The 15594-nt window shown below is 61.5% G+C and overlaps 3 protein-coding genes across 3 annotated transcripts in view; 1 reads left to right on the top strand and 2 right to left on the bottom strand.

The window, feature by feature from the left end:
* Positions 1-10065, top strand: LOXL1 (lysyl oxidase like 1). Its single transcript, XM_062612151.1, has 7 exons — positions 1-1502; positions 6684-6792; positions 7621-7758; positions 8218-8374; positions 8466-8561; positions 8938-9053; positions 9409-10065. The coding sequence occupies exons 1-7, from the start codon at positions 449-451 to the stop codon at positions 9413-9415; spliced, it is 1677 nt and encodes a 558-aa protein (XP_062468135.1). The 5' UTR covers positions 1-448; the 3' UTR covers positions 9416-10065.
* LOC134160277 (zona pellucida sperm-binding protein 3-like) overlaps positions 4717-15594 on the bottom strand; it is an 18398-nt gene continuing 7520 nt past the window's right edge. Inside the window, exon 11 of the mRNA XM_062612153.1 lies at positions 4717-4729. The gene's annotated coding sequence lies outside the window, so the exon portion shown is untranslated. The remainder of the gene's footprint in view (positions 4730-15594) is intronic.
* On the bottom strand, positions 11945-14966 carry LOC134160278 (zona pellucida sperm-binding protein 3-like). Its single transcript, XM_062612154.1, has 9 exons — positions 14147-14966; positions 13617-13735; positions 13428-13531; positions 13111-13288; positions 12908-13028; positions 12730-12821; positions 12442-12578; positions 12277-12366; positions 11945-12126 (listed from the first exon to the last, which is right to left on the bottom strand). Exons 1-9 carry the CDS (start codon positions 14507-14509, stop codon positions 11984-11986), a joined length of 1347 nt encoding a protein of 448 aa, XP_062468138.1. The 5' UTR covers positions 14510-14966; the 3' UTR covers positions 11945-11983.

Below are 15594 nucleotides of genomic sequence, written 5' to 3' on the forward strand. Positions count from 1 at the left end.
CAGGCTGAAACAAAGTGAAAAAGCCAAACAAGTCGGGGGTTTGTCCCGAATGGATGCGTTTTGCGTGCAGCCAGCACCTCGCCGCCCTTCCTCCCGGCCCCTGGAGGGCAGGATCCGTGCCGGAGGCGGTTCCTAGGACCAAAACCCGCCGTTTTCCCCCCAAATGTTTGAAGGCGTGTATCATTCCAGGGTTTAAAAAAAAACCCTGTAAAACAACCCCAAATTCCGGGGTTTGATCCGGAGCGGAAGCCTCGTACCTCGGGTGCCGGCACCCCGCAGCGCTTCCTCCCGGCTCCCGAGGGCAGGATCGGTGCCGGAGGCGGTTCCTAGGAGCCGGCAGCGCCGCTTCCCCGTCCCCGGTCCCCGCCGGTAGCGCGGCCGCTGCGCCGGGCCCGGAGCCGCTGGGCCGGGGCTGGCGGCGGCGCTGCGGGGGGAAGGCGCTCCCGGGATGGCCCGGCGGGGAGCGTGGGGGCTGTGGGCAGCGCTGGGCTGCGGGCTGTGCCTGCTGGCGGCCGGGCAGCAGCAGGCGGGCGGCGGGCAGCCGTGGAGGCAGCTGATCCAGTGGGAGAACAACGGCCGCGTTTACAGCCTGCTGAACAGCGGAGCCGAGTACGTACCGGCGGGGCAGGAGAGACCCGGGGGGAACCGGCTGCTGCTAGCGGGAGCGGTGACCGGCGGAGCGGGCAGCGTCCGGAGGCAGGCACCGGCCGTACCGCCGCGCCCGGGCTCCGAGACGGTTCGGGGGCAGACGCGGCACCCGTTCGGCTTCGGGCAGGTGCCCGACAATTGGCGTGAGGGACCGGTGGGCGACGGCACCGCTTCGCAGCGGGCCCGGCCTGCTGGCCGCTCCCGCCAGCCTTCCTCCTCATCCTCATCCTCCTCCTTCGCCTTCGCCTCCGCCGGGCAGCCCGCGTACCCCCAGTTCCCCTTCGCCCCCCAGTACGAGCCCTACGAGGCCCCCCGGGTGTACGACGAGGCGTACACCTACTACCGCAGCACCGGCACCGGCGGGGCGGCCGTGGCTTCGGCGGCGGCGGGCGCCAGCGTGGTGTACCCCTTCCAACCCCGGCAACGCTACGAGGACTACGGGGAGGAGCAGAGCCCCTATAGAGCCCAGGGGTACTACCCGGCGGTCGAACGCCCCTACGTGCCCGCCGCCCCGCAGCCGGTCGATGGGCTGGACCGCCGGTATTCCCATAGCCTGTACCACGACGCGGGCGGCTCGCCGGAGCAGGGCAGCCCGGACTCGTACGGCAACCAGCAACCCGGCGGGCACGGCATCGCATCGGCGGATAACCTCCAGGCCCCCCCCGGGGCCGGGTACGGGGGGCAGTACCCACCCTACGAGCCGCAGCCGCCGTTCCGGGCGCTGGAGCCTTATGGGGTCCCTCGGCCAGAGCCCTACCTGCCTGCCAGGAACCCCGAGATTCCACAAGCCGTCCCCGATAGCCAAGCCCGGGTCAGCGTGGGAAGCGTCTACAGGCCCAGCCATGGTGGACGGGGTGAGTTTCGGGGACCCTGGGGTGGGTGGCAGCTCCCCAGGGTGGGATGATGCTCTGGGGGTGCCTAAGGGAGAAGGTATCCCTGAAGGCAGAGCTTTCTGCATCTACGGCCAGTGCCAGCTGCTTTCCAGGGATGCTGTCTATAGGAGCAAATGTGGCCCAGGGCCCACTGTGGGACTGTTGGGGAATGATGTTTGAGGTGGTCAAAAATCAGGGAGGAAAGGGAAGGGGTGCAAAGGAGCAAGTCCTGGTGGGGCTTGGGGTGGGCCTACGCCGTGTTCCAGGTCATCCCATCTTCATGGGGTGGGTCTGTGCTGTGGGATGGAGGAGACACTGGTTGTGGGGTGGGTTTGTGCCGTGTCCAGGCCATCCTGTGTCCCAGGCCATCCTGTGTCCCAGGCCATCCTGCCTCCTGGGGGGCCATATGCCATGTCCTGTATCTGTGGGGTGGCTGGATGACATGTGTTGGGGGAACCCCATGCTCCTGGAGTAGGATAGTGTGTCCTGGGTCATGCTGTGCATGCTCGCTTCCCAGGTGAGTCCATGCTGCCTTGCCTGGAGCCGATTGTCCCTATGGATGCATCGGGCTGCAGCAAGGGACCAAGGTCACAGCAGGAACACCGTCATTTCATGTCCTACTGACCCTGATCCTGATGAAATCCTGTGGCTTTTGGCTGAGCCTTGCCCAGAGCGGTTTTTGCTCCATGGTGGAATTGGAAGCAAAGCTGGAGGGTGTGAGGAGCAGCAGCCTGGGGGATCTGTTCCCGGCCTGTCCCTTGGGAAACCCATCTCAGCTGGAGCCTCTGCCCCGTCTGACCCCATGACCCAGCCAGCCCCATCCCTGCTTTCTGAGAAAACCCCATTCCCCAGGGGAAGCGTTTGTCCCAGCCCTGCCCCGTTGCGTGCGAGTGAGCAAACACAGCGAGAGCAGCCGGGTCAGCCCGAGGTCCGGCTGCCCCCGCCGCAGCCGTGTGGGAAAAGAGCTTGGGATCAGGGTTTGTGAGGAGAGGATCTTCCTTTGGATCTCTGGATCTCTGCCTGCACCACTGGGAGCAGCTGCTCCCGCAGGGTGAGGGATGTGGGGGTGAGGGATGGGAGGATTAGGGATGCAGGGGCAATGGATGCAGGGATGAGGGATGCAGGGGCAATGGATGCAGGGATGAGGGATGCAGGGGCAATGGATGCAGGGATGAGGGATGCAGGGGCAATGGATGCAGGGATGAGGGATGCAGGGGCAATGGATGCAGGGATGAGGGATGCAGGGGCAATGGATGCAGGGATGAGGGATGCTGGCAGTCCCGTGTCTCCCGGGGTGGCTGCCCTGCAGATGACCCGAGGTGACAGAGGGAAATGGGAAGATGCCTGCCAAGCTTAGCATCTTCCTGTTGGCAAAGGCTGTATCCTTCAAGGATCCCTGGAAGCTGGGCCAGGAGGTGATGGTGCTGTGGCTCTGCCCAGGGTTTCGAGGTGGACAGCCCTCATTGTTGGCCATCAATGGGACACTGACCTCTCAGTGTAGGAGCCCCCAGCCTCCTTCTTCCTCAGGGAATACAGAGCATCCGAGCAGCCCAGGGAGGTGAGTCCCTGGGACCACCCCATTGCCTGGCCTCTCCTCCGGGTCACCTGCTGCTCTGTGCAGCCAAACATTGTCACCTCCTTGGAGGCCACCAGAACCCCTCCACCGCAGGGCCACCCTTCAGGCAGGCTCCTTAATTGGGCAAAACACTTTATAAAGCCGAATCAGATGGTAATTATGTGCCTTAAGATCTTTGAGAGCCTCCTAATCCCAGCCGGCTCCGCCAGGAATGTGCGGCATTCCTGGCCTCTCGCTGGGGCACCTGGGGGGTTAATAAAGCAATTAGATCCCACTGGCTTTTATGAGGCTTTTTATTTGGGCTGGTGGGAGCACGGTGGGCTCCTCCATCCAAACCAGCCCATGAAGACATCTTGGAAGAGGACAGGGAAGGAAAGAGAAGGAAGGGTAGGGAAAAGAGAAGAGGAAAGGGAAGAAGGATGGAGAAGGAGGAAGGAGATCTTTTCCACCCCTAAATCTATAGGTGGCCAGGTCATGGTGGAGGTGGGAGAGGAGCATCTCCCATGGCTTCATCAGTGGAGGGGGATAAATGCATCAGACCAGGCTTTTGCAAGGAGATGGGGACACCAAAATTCTTCACGTGTCCTGCTCATGACTGCTGAAGAGAGACCCCAGCGTCACCCAGGTCTTGCTCAGGGGCAGAATCATCTCATGCAAAGGAGGCCTTGGGTGGTGAAGGTGAAGTCCACGTGGCATCTAAGCCATGGGGGCAGGTAGCCCACCCCTCCTGGTGGAGTTCAGCCAAGGTGCCGGTGCCCACTGGTGCTCCCCATTCTCAACCAACCCCCAGGAGGCATCTCCAGGGGCTTCCTCACCCCACCCTGGACCCCTGTCCTCTGCTTTCCTCTGTCTCCAGCAGGTTTCTCACCTTGCCCTCATGCAAATAGGTCACCAGGGGGTTGGTTCTTGAATGGGAAGGGTTTGGGAAACCCCATGGGGTGATGGGGATTTTGGTACCCACTAAGCTTGAGTCGCGGTGGCGCCTGAAGATGCTGCCACCCATGGATGAGGCACCTGGGCCAGGAGGTGGCAATCTGGCTGGGAAAGTCTCCCTTTTGTGAGCTTGGGAATGGGTTTGGGTTGGAGTTTCTTGCTATCTTCAAGCATTTAGCAACCACTGCGGATCCTGAGAAGATTCAGTGGGGATGGGATGGAATGGGATGAAGAGTGGTGTCAGGAGGTGCTGAATGAGGGATGCTGTAGGGATGGGATGAGATGAGATGAGATGAGATGAGATGAGATGAGATGAGATGAGATGAGATGGAATGAAGAGAGGCGTCAGGAAGTGCTGGAGGAGGGATACTATGGCGATGGGATGGGATGGGATGGGATGGGATGGGATGGGGTGGAATGAAGAGGGGTGTCAGGAAGTGCTGGAGGAGGGATGCTATGGGGATGGGATGAAGGCGTGCACCTCAGTCACTCGGTGTGTTCCCACATCCCCATCCCTACTGCTCACAGCTACCCCTTTGGTGCTCCCTCCATCTCCAGGGCAGGGAGCCAGCCCTGCCAGGCACAGGGAGGGAAGCAGCCTGCCTCTTGGAAAGCTGCTGGAGCTGGGATTTCTGGGCTGAGCCGGGCACACCTGCACAAACAGCATCAGGGAGCGGGCCTGCCCCGCTTTATTATTGCACTTTCCATGGGGAATGGGAAGGAAATCTCCTCTGGCAGCTCCCGGGGGCAGCTGAGGGCCAGAGGAGGAAAACCAAACACCTCCTTGCTGTGGTTGTCCCATTGCGAGGCAACCACGGGGGGCAGGAGATGCCAAAGTGCTGGCTCAGCAAAAAGCCTCCGGATGGGGACACTTTGGTGCCCTTGTTGCGACAAGGGGACATTTGCAGGGTGCTGAGGCCGGGTCCTGCCAAAGCGGTTTGACCCTTCGCTGAGGCGAAAACCAGGCCTGAGACCCTACAATAACAACGGGGCCGTGCAGGGCGAGCTGCACGGTGGGGGAAAGTCCAGCTTCCCATTGGGAAAGGAGTCGGGTTTCTCTCTGGAGCGTCCAAGAACTTATTCTAAACACCAGCGGGGAGGAAAAGCTGGTTTATAAACGATGGCAAATGTTCCTCCCGCGAGCGGGACGCGGCCAGGGCTCTTTCCCATCACTTTTGTTAGGATCCATGGTTTTAAGGATGGGGGGGGGAAGCTTTTCCAAGCTCTCCCGGTTTCCCCCTGGTGTGTGCAGCCCCCCCCCCCGGGTATTACATCAGCAGCGATGACCAAGCAAGCGGGGCAGGAAACGAGCTCCAATGGAGTGACGTGATCCCTCGAGGGAAGGCAGGCCAAGAAACAAGGAGGCATTGTTCTTGTAGCCCGTGGAAAAAGAGGGAGAAAAGGGGAGGAAAAGGGGAAAGAAAGGGGAAATGGGAAGCTGGCCGGGTGTAAACAGAGGAGCCGGTGTGGCTGGAGCCCCCTGGTCCCTTGCAAGGAGATGGGGACATGGATAAGGATGATGGGGGTGAGGATGGAGATGGGGATGCAGAAGGGGATGAGGAACAGGGGTGAGGATGAGAATGGGGATGGAATGAGGAGTGAGGATGATGTTGGGGATAGGGATGAAAATAGGGATGGGGATGGTGAAGGGATGAGGATGGTGATGCAGAAGAGGATGAGGGCTAGGATGGGGATGAGCATGATGATGGGGATGAAGAAGTGGATGAGAATGTGGATAGGGATTAGGATGGGGATGGAGAAGGGGATGAAAGGTGAGGATGAGGATTAGGGTGAACATGGGGACACAGAAAGAGATGAGAATGAGGACAAGGATGGGAATGGAGATTAAAGCAGGGATGAGGATGGGACAGACCGGAAAGCTTGCAGGAAGGAGGGATGCTCATGGTAAGCAGAGGTTGCTATAGAGCAGGGCTTGGCTTTGCAGAGGGCTGTGAGGAGGGAAACTGAGGCTTGGAGTGCCTGGGAGCATCCCCACCCTCTTCCTCCATCCTGGTCCCTCTTGAGGGGCTGATTCCAGCTGCTTGCCAGGCCGGAGGCTGTGAAGGAGCCTTTGGGGGTGCGAAAGGGAGTTGTTGGGCTCTTTTGGAACGCTTTTGGAAAGTGAGGCAGCCCCGGCCTGTCCCTCTGGCTGTTTCTGTGTGTCCACAGCTCATTTTGGAGGTTCCTTTGGGAATTACAGGAGAGGAAGGATAATGGTGTGGGAGGGGAGCAGAGGGGGCTGGGGTTAGCAGAGCCCCCACTTTCACCCCTATTTTGGGGTGAAACTCAGGAAACAGGGCAGGAAATAGGGACCCCACATTTCGGGGGGGGGGGAATCATATCACCCCCTGCCCCTGCTGCCATAAGGGTGGGAGCCGGGGGCTCAGGGGGGGACCCCAATAACCCTTTGCAGAGCAGCCAGGGCCGGGTGGAATCTCTTCCAGGAGGCCGGGTTGAGCAATCCCTCTGCAGGAAAATGGAGGCTTGGGATTTGCCAGAGGGAGCCAGGGGGGAGAGGAGGGGAAGGGAGGATCCGCAGTTTGGGATTGAAACAGCACGGGGGTGGCCCAAGCAAAACGACCCCACGAGGCTGGGGCCGGCTGCTTCCAGAGGGGGCTGCTGCATCCCCAAGGGCTGTTCCCATCTTCCTGCAGGGCTCCCCGACTTGGTGCCAGATCCCAACTATGTGCAAGCATCCACTTACGTGCAGCGAGCTCACCTGTACTCCCTGCGCTGTGCTGCCGAGGAGAAGTGTCTGGCCAGGTAGGAGCAGCTGTGGGGCCAGGGGGACATGGGGGGATAGAGCCGGGACATGGGGGGACAGAGCAAGGAGTTGGGGTAAGGGGGGGGGCTGGAGAGGAGAGATGTGAGGGTGGCTGGGGGATGTGTTGATGGGGAGGAGGATGGAGGGTGGAGAGGGGAAGGAAGGGAAGGATAGGGAAAAGGAAGGGGAAAGGGAAGAAGGATGAAGGAAAAGGATGGAGGAGAGAAGGAATGGGGAAAGGGAAGGATGGGGAACAGGAAAGGGGGAAAGGAAGGGGAAGGAGGGGGAAGGATGGAGGAGAGAAAGAAAAAATAGGGAAGAGGAAAGGGGAAAGGAAAAGGAAGAATAGAAAGGAGGGAAGGGGAAAGAAAAGGTATAAGGAAAGAGAAGAGGAAAGAAAAGGGAAAGAGAAGGGAAATGGAAGGGGAATGGAAAGGGAAGGATAGAGAAGAGGGAGTGGGAAAGGGGAGAGAATAGGGAAAAGGAAAGGGAAATGGAATGGGGGGGAAGACGGAGAAGGAAAGGGGTAAGAAGAGGAAAGAAGAAAGGGGAAGGGGACGAAGGATGAAGGAGATGAGAAGGAAAGAGGGAAGGGGAAAGCAAAGAGCTGAGGGAAGCTTGATGCAAAGCACAGAGCACAGAGCAAAGGAGGCCAAAGGGAGGCGTCTGGCGGGTGCTGCAGGGCCGGGACCTTCTCTCCCCTCCTTCTTCTTCCTTAATTCCCTTTCCCATGGAGGAAACGCCGGGGGTTTTCCTCCTCAGGGGCACTGGGGGTCTCCTGTTCCCCGGGGCGGGGGACAGAAGCAGTGACCCTGCAGTGTCCCCAGCACTGCCTACACCCCGGAAACCACCGACTACGACGTGCGGGTGCTCCTGAGGTTTCCCCAGCGCGTGAAGAACCAGGGCACGGCCGACTTCCTGCCCAGCCGGCCCCGGCACAGCTGGGAATGGCACAGCTGCCACCAGTGAGTGTCCCCAGGCCCCTCTGCCCATCCCAGTTTGGAGGCTTCCGAAAGGACATTCTGCCCCTTGAGGTCTCTGGGGTTGAGGGGGGCATCACCTAATTCACTTCTTTAGCCCTAAAGCCACCGGGGTCCTGCAATTGATAGAATCATAGAATGGATTGGGTGGAAAGGAGCTTAAAGCTCATCCAGTCCCAACCCCTGCCATGTGCAGGGACCCCTTCCACTAGAGCAGCTTGCTCCAAGCCCCTGTGTCCAACCTGGCCTTGAACACTGCCAGGGATGGGGCAGCCACAGCTTCTCTGGGCACCCTGTTCCCATATGTCCCCAGGGAGGAAGCTTGAAAGCTGGTGTGGAGTCAGGGTTGATGGTGACCCCCCAAAATCACAGCTGGGGAGGGAGGGGATGATGCCATTGGGGGGGGGGGGGTCACTCTGTCTGTCCCTCCTTTTCCCTCCCCAGGCACTACCACAGCATGGATGAGTTCAGCCACTACGACCTGCTGGATGCCACCACGGGGAGGAAGGTGGCTGAGGGCCACAAGGCCAGCTTCTGCCTGGAGGACACGACCTGTGACTTCGGCAACCTGAAGCGCTACGCCTGCACAGCCCACACCCAGGTTCATTGCGGGGATGCTCAAGGAGCATCTTGGGGTGTCATCATACCCCCCCCCCTCCCAGCACACCCTGAACCCCCTTTTGTCCCTGCAGGGCTTGAGCCCGGGGTGCTACGACACGTACAACGCTGACATCGACTGCCAGTGGATCGATATCACCGACGTGCAGCCGGGGAATTACGTCCTAAAGGTGGCCGGGGTTGTTGGGGGGAGACTTTTGGGGGCAAACAGTACCAATTTGGGGTCACCTTGGGCTCTCCTCAACCAAGGGGTGCTCAGGCATTGGAACAGGCTCCCAGGGCAGTGATGGAGTTACCCTCCCTGCAAGTGTCCATGTAGATGAGGCCTTCAGTGCCATGGGTTAGTGGTGGCCTTGGCTGTGCTGGGAATGGTTGGACTGGATGAGCTTAAAGGGCTTTTCCAACCTGGTTGACTCTGATTCTGTGGTTGAGTTTGGGACCGCGCACCTATTTCGGTGCCATCCCCTTCACATGGGTTTACGTGCTTCTCGTCCCCGCTCTCACTAAGTTTTACAGTGTTTTCCTTTCCCTTTCCCCCGCTTTTAGGTTCAAGTGAACCCCAAATACATCGTCCTGGAGTCGGACTTCACCAACAACGTGGTGAGGTGCAACATCCACTACACCGGGCGCTACGTCTCCACGACAAACTGCAAGATTTCCCAGTAAGGAGACGTCTGTTTGTCCTCTCTCCATCTGTCCTTCTCTGCTCTCTTAGCCATCAAAACCCCCCAGGTATAGGGCTCAGGCCCCTTTTTCCTCCCTTTTATCCAGTTTTTCTCCTTCAGCAGCAAAAAGAAACTGGATTTGGCGAGTGGGGGAGCTGGGGGTTGGTGTCTCACTCCCTGTATACTGAATTTCCTGGTTATCCCAGGGAAGAAGGAAGATGACTTTTAAGAGACACCCCCCCCCGCCACCCCCACCCCTTCTGCCTTTAAAACAGCATTTTTAAATCTTTTCCTAAATGCATTCCCCAAATCCTGGGATTATTTTTCTTCTTTCCCTTCTGTTTCCTTCCAGATCTTGATGGGAGCAGGGCCAGAGGGACCTCACCTGCCCCCACCTCTGTCCCCCTCTCAACACAGTGCCTGAGCTGGCTCCTCTGTCCCACCAGAGCCCATCAGCAGCTCCTCAAGACCCCCCAGAAAGAGAGAAATCCCCCCCACCCCCCCATTTCTTCATGTTAAGAGGAGGGGAAGCAAGAATGAGTCTTTGAAATAGTTTTTTATACTTAACTTTTCCTTAATCTTTTGGGTTTTATCCCATTTCCTAAGGGAAACCAATGCTGGAATAAAGGCAGGGGCCCATAAATGCTGTATAAGGGACGTAAATCGCATATTAGCAATAGAAAGCTCTGTAGTCTTTAACCCCTTTGGCATCTTTTTATTGGGGGGGGGCAGCGGGGGTGTCTCCGGTGATGCCACCTCCTTGGGAGGGGAGGAGACAGCCTGGATTTGGAGGTGCTGCCCGGGCAGGGATGCTCTGGTTGCTTCTGGGACCAAAGGTGCTGGGAATCCTGTTGCCTTAATGCAGGGCTCGCTCTGTCTGTCTGGAAACAAGGACGGAGTCCTTGAGATGACTGGAAACCATGGGGTGGATTTTTTATGATTATTATTGATATTTTTATTATTTTCACGAGCTTTAAAACCAGAACTCATTAAAACACGTTGCTTTGGAGAGCTTGGCGTTTAACTGAGGGCGCCGTGGCCCACTGATGGATGTCCCCAACACAAAGCGAAGGGAAAGCTGTCGCCTCCTTCACAGGGGGCTTTATTTAACCCTGGGTGCTGGGGAGCACAGGGCACATGGGATGAGGGGGATGGGAAGGATGTGCTCCTCCAGACACCCCAAGTGCTCCTCGCTGCCCTGGCTGGGGTGGGAGGCACGGTCACCTTCTTGGGTGATATCCATTATGCTTTGGGAGCCACAGCCTTGACATAACCTCCTGCCCCCGCCCCTTTATCCTCCCCCCTTCCTCCTGTCCCTCCAACCCCTGTCTCCCCATCTTCTGCCCCCCCCATCACTCGCCCCCATTCGCAGCCGCGAGAGACCGGTGATGGCCGTGCCCCGGAAGCCCCAGCCCGGAGGACCTCGTTGGCGGCCCTCGGCTCTGGGGACTCCAACACCCCAGGCACGGGGCGGAGCGAGGAGCCGGCAGCGGCCGCCCCGAGCCCGGGTGAGGGGCGCCGGGAGCCCGCGGGGCTGGACCGAAACCCCCGGGACCCTCCACCGGCCCCAGCGCCACGGCGGGGTCTCGGCCCCGACCCCCGGGGGCTGCTCTGCACACACCGTACGTGTGCTCAGGGAACACCGCTGCAGCAGCGCCTCCGCTACCGCCCGGCCCCAGCCCCGCACCGCATCCGCGACACCTCCGCTCCCGGCCCGCGGGGCGGCAGCACCGGCACCGGCACCTCCGCCAATCACGGCCCGCCCCTTGCGCGCCCCGTACATCTCCGCCCAATCCGGGCCCGCCCTTTCGATCCAGCCCCGCCCCTCCCGGCTGCCCCGCCCCGCTGGCAGCGCGGCCGCTCCTGGTAGCGCGGGTGCCCCGCTCCCGGAGAGCTCCGGGCCGGAGGGACCCCGGCCGCGCGGGGTCGCGGCCACCTGAGGCGCTTCCGGGCTCTGGGAGCTTGAACGGGCACCGGGAGCGCCCGCTCCCGCCAGCACTGCCAGGCCCCGCGGCCGCCACTCCGGTCTGGGACCGCCCTCACCCGGCCCAGCCAATCCGAGGCCCGCCAGAGCGCGTCCGTCTACACTGCACCCAATCGCGCCCCGCCTCTTCAATCCGGTCCCGCCCCTCCCGTGTCCGCTCCGTCCGGTCCAGCCCCGCCGCTCCCCTTCCCCGTAGGCCCCGATCCCTTCGCTCCGCGGAGCCGCAGGGGTCGCGGTGCCGCTGCCGTGGGCCCTTGGGGCGCTGTTGGGCCCCGGGGAGGGTGAGCGGGCGCTCTGCAGCGGGGCCGCTCCCGGTGCCCGCCCGAGCCCCCAGAGCCGGGGCTCAGTGGAGTGCGGGGACGGAGCATCCGCGCCTCCGGGAGGGGCGGGGCTGGATCGAAAGGGCGGGCCCGGATTGGGCGGAGATGTACGGGGCGCGCAAGGGGCGGGCCGTGATTGGCGGAGGTGCCGGTGCCGGTGCTGCCGCCCCGCGGGCCGGGAGCGGAGGTGTCGCGGATGCGGATGCGGTGCGGGGCTGGGGCTGCGGGCGGTAGCGGAGGCGCTGCTGCAGCGGTGTTCCCTGAGCACACGTACGGTGTGTGCAGAGCAGCCCCCGGGGGCCGGGGCCGAGACCAAGACCCCGCCGTGGCGCTGGGCCCGGTGGAGGGTCCCGGGGGTTTCGGTTTCCTCCCCGGCGCCCCTCACCCGGGCTCGGGGCGGCCGCTGCCGGCTCCTCGCTCCGCCCCGTGCCAGGGAGGGAGCCGGGGCTTGGTCTGCAGCCCCACAGCATAGAGCGCCCGGGGCGGCCCCGCTCACCGCCGCCAGCGACGTCCTCCAGGGTGGGGATGCGGGGGGTCCTGGCACGGCCCCAGGGTGCGATCGCAGAGGGGGCAGCACGGACGCGTTTGTCGTTCCATGGCTTTATTTGGCTTTCGCTCTACGCTCACGCCGAGGCACGGACGCACCTCGTGCGCCCCACAGCGACGGCCAGCCCCACAGCGGCCAGCCCCACTGCGACGGCCAGCCCCACGCCGGCCACCACGCCTATCAGCCACATCTCTATGCCGGGCATCGCTGTCGCTTCACCTGCAAAACCAAGGGGGGCTGTTAGGTCTTGTCACCGGGGCTATGACACAGAGCTGGGGCCATGCCGTGGGGCTGGGGCTATTCCATGGGGATGGGGCTATTCCATGGGGCTGGGGCCATGCCATGGGGCTGGGGCCAGAGGGGACTCACCGTGACCTCCCTCCTGCTGCTCCCACACGGCATCTGGGACCCTCGAGAGGAGAACGGGGCCGATGACCACGTCGGCTTCAGCCTCTTTCCCTGAGGAGGAAGCAGCGATGAGGCGGGTTTGTCCCACAGCCCGGGGTGTCCCCTCTGTCCCCATAGGGCCCTCACCCTTGGCATCGTGGCGGCGGAAGCGGCGGCCCGGCCATCGCTCCAGGGGGTTGAGCCTGCGGGACTGCGCCGGGGACTCGCAGTTCCCGGTCTCGCAGCAGCTGCAGATGTCCCGGGTGCCTTCCACGGGGGCCCAGCTGGAGCAGGGGGCGAGCATCGTCACCAGAGCCCCCACCAGCACCCACGGAGCATTCTTGCCCCCCAGGTTCGTGATGCCCCGCTGGGGCTGTGGGGTGCTGGAGGGGACCTGCCCGTTTGTGCCCTCATCCCGGTGTGGTGCCTACTCACGTGTTTCTGGCTTTGTTGAAGGAGCAGGCTTTGTTCAGGGGGTCCGGGGCTTGTTCCGCTGGGGTCACCTTCAGGTGGCAGGTGATGTAGATCTGCAGGGAGGGCAAGGAAGAGAGGTGGGGACCTGCTGGTGGGGGGACACCGGCTCGGGGCCAGCGGGGGACACTCGCAGCCTTACCAGGTTCCTGGTGTCCCCCGCGAACCTGAACACGTCGATCCTGAAGCGCAGCATGTCCTCACGGGGCCGGGGGGTGATGAAGGCAGAGCTGGTGTCATCCGACCTCCCATCAACCAGGCACCTGGGGAGGGACAGGAGGCGGGGGTCAGCATCCTGCTGGGTGCCCCCGCAGCGCTGCTGCAGGCTGGGTCCCTGGGGCTCACCCGTTGAAGTCAATGATGGAGTAATGGGGTGAGGAGTCGGTGCCGGGGCTCAGGGCAGCCACACAGCTGTCCACGAACAGCCGCAGCGGCACATGGCTCTCGGTGCCCACCTCCGCCTGGATGTTGAGGACGTCACCCAGCTGGAAACCAGTGAAGGGTCTCTCGGCGCTCCAGTCCTCTGCAAGGCAAGGGGTGACGGGGGGGTCCTGTGGGACCAGAGCCAAGGCCCATCCCAAAAGCAGGAGCACTGGTGTGCATCCCTGAGCTTCCCCATACTGGGACAAGGGTGGAAATCCCCCGTACAGCTTCCCACCTACCATTCATGAGGCGCAGGGAGAACACCAGCCTCTCCTCTGCCGACAGCGTGGAGCTGAAGGGAGCCCAGGTTGGCCGGATGGCGTTGCTGCTCACGTTCTCCCTCCTGGGCAAGGATAACGGGCATCATTGCACAGCCCCATGCTGGTCCCCGTGGATCCCCTTGGGTAGCAGGGGCAGGGAGGCCTCACCTGGGGTAGTGGCACTCGATGGGGATGACGGCGGGGTTGTTGCGGATGATGACGGGGTTGCTGGCAGGGCTGGGGTCATAGTTGAGGAGCGTGCGGTAGATGAGGGAATCTGGCGTGATCTGAGCAGAAAAGCATTGGGAAGGTGTCAGAGAAAACAACCCCCAACTGGGAAATGCCAGGGAAAGCCAAAGAAAGGGAAGGAAAAGGGATGGAGAAGGAACCCTGCTCCTTTCTCAGTGAGCTCAACTTCCCAATGGGCAAAACCACGAGCAAAGTGGGTCTGATGGGGAGGCTTTGCCACCCCCACAGCATGTCTCCAGCTGTGGGGAAAATGCTTTGGTCTGGGGGAAATACCCACGTACCCTTCCCCTGGGGATGGTCCTCACTGGTGCTCTGCATCCCGAACCCAGAGCATCCCCCAGCATCACTGTGCCTGGTCCCAAAGCCTGGAGCTGCTCCCGGAGGAGGACCCCGAAGGGGCTCCCAGGCAGGATCCTGGAGCTGGGGGCCCGGGGAGGTGAAGGTCTTACCTGCACGACGCTGCCGCACTCGTGGAGGCCGGCGGTGAAGACGACGGAGTTCTGGTTCAGTGAGGAATGCTTGCACGCTGCTGGCCCCAGCGTCAGGTCGGCCGCGTTGACCAGGCGGCCGGTGCCAAAGAGGTCCCTGTTCACCGTCACCACCAGCTGAGCCTCCTGGCACTGCACCACCACCGGCTGGCTGCTGGAGATGGATCGGGAATGGGGGTCTTCCAGCCAGGACCAGGCATGGGGGTCTGCCTGCACCCCCCGGCTCGCCAGGTCAGCCCAGGAGAAGTCCCAGGGAGTGTAGGCAGCCACCTCGCCCGCTGCCCAGCACAGAAGAGCGAGGATCAAGCCGCTTCTGGGTCCCATCCTTCCCTCTTCCAGCAAACCCTGGCACGGAGAGCCCAGGCTGCTCCTCCAGCCTTATATCCCCCCCCAGCAGCATGAGCTGTCCGCCCCTGGGCTCCCGCTTGGGGACCAATGGTACCCAAAGGCCAGCCCTCGTGGGTGCAGGGAGAGGTGAGGCATCACCCCGTCATTTCCGGGGTGCTGGGACCCCCCGTTCCTGGGCTGCCCAAGGCGAGAGAAAACGTCTTCGTCAGCCTCTTTGGGCAGTTGTTTATAAAACTCAGCAGAGGCTGGAGACGGGGAGACTGGTACAAAGGGACTTGTTTAGGTTAGAAGGTGATAAGGGGGGTTTCAAGGCTGCTGGGGAACTGGCAGAGCAGGAGAGCAGGGTCCGTGATCCCGATCCGGGTGTTTCCCATCCCTTACGCAGGGACCGTTCCTGCCCGGCGCCATCGGCCCCCCTGGGACTAAGGTTTTCCGCTTGGATGCTGATGTGCTCGCAGCTCCAGCGCAAACTGGGGCTTTACACATCCCCCCGCATCCCATGTGGGACCGGGATGCTCAGTCAGCAGCAGCTGACGGAGAGCCCTCACCACTGACGCTGTTCTCAGCCAGGGCTGAACAAGCCCCATTGCAGCACTGAGGTCATCGGCTGCAGAGCCAAAACCTCTCATTTTTTCTCTTTGCTGCCCTTCCCCAGCTCTTTTGCTTGTGTTTGTTTTGTTGCCCTCAAGGAAATGAACTTGGAACAGCAGAAGCTGGAGGTGAGGCCCTCTTCTCATCGCTCCCTTCCCCATGCGCAGCATCCCAGCCTGTATCCCGTCCCCTGTGAGTTCCTCACGGCTGGAGAACAGGGAAAGCTGCTTAAAAAGACACCATCTATGTTTTCAAGCCTCGTAACTGGGGGCTCTGGTCCTTCTTTTGAGTGTCTTTAACTCTTTTTCCCTGCCAGGGAATGCAAGCATCCCATTGGCTCCCTATGAGGGATGCTCTGTTTCATACCCTGAATCCCTCTCTGTCCTTTGGGATGTCCCTGGCAGGCCTCAGTGACAGTGGAAAGCCTCTGATTTGGATGTCTGAGTTGAGCCATTTCAGGGAAAATGAAA

The sequence above is a fragment of the Pezoporus occidentalis genome, unplaced genomic scaffold (assembly GCF_034315485.1).
Source record: "Pezoporus occidentalis ecotype Australia unplaced genomic scaffold, CSIRO_AGI_Poc_V1 ctg159, whole genome shotgun sequence".
In the NCBI taxonomy this organism is placed as follows: Eukaryota; Metazoa; Chordata; class Aves; order Psittaciformes; family Psittacidae; genus Pezoporus; species Pezoporus occidentalis.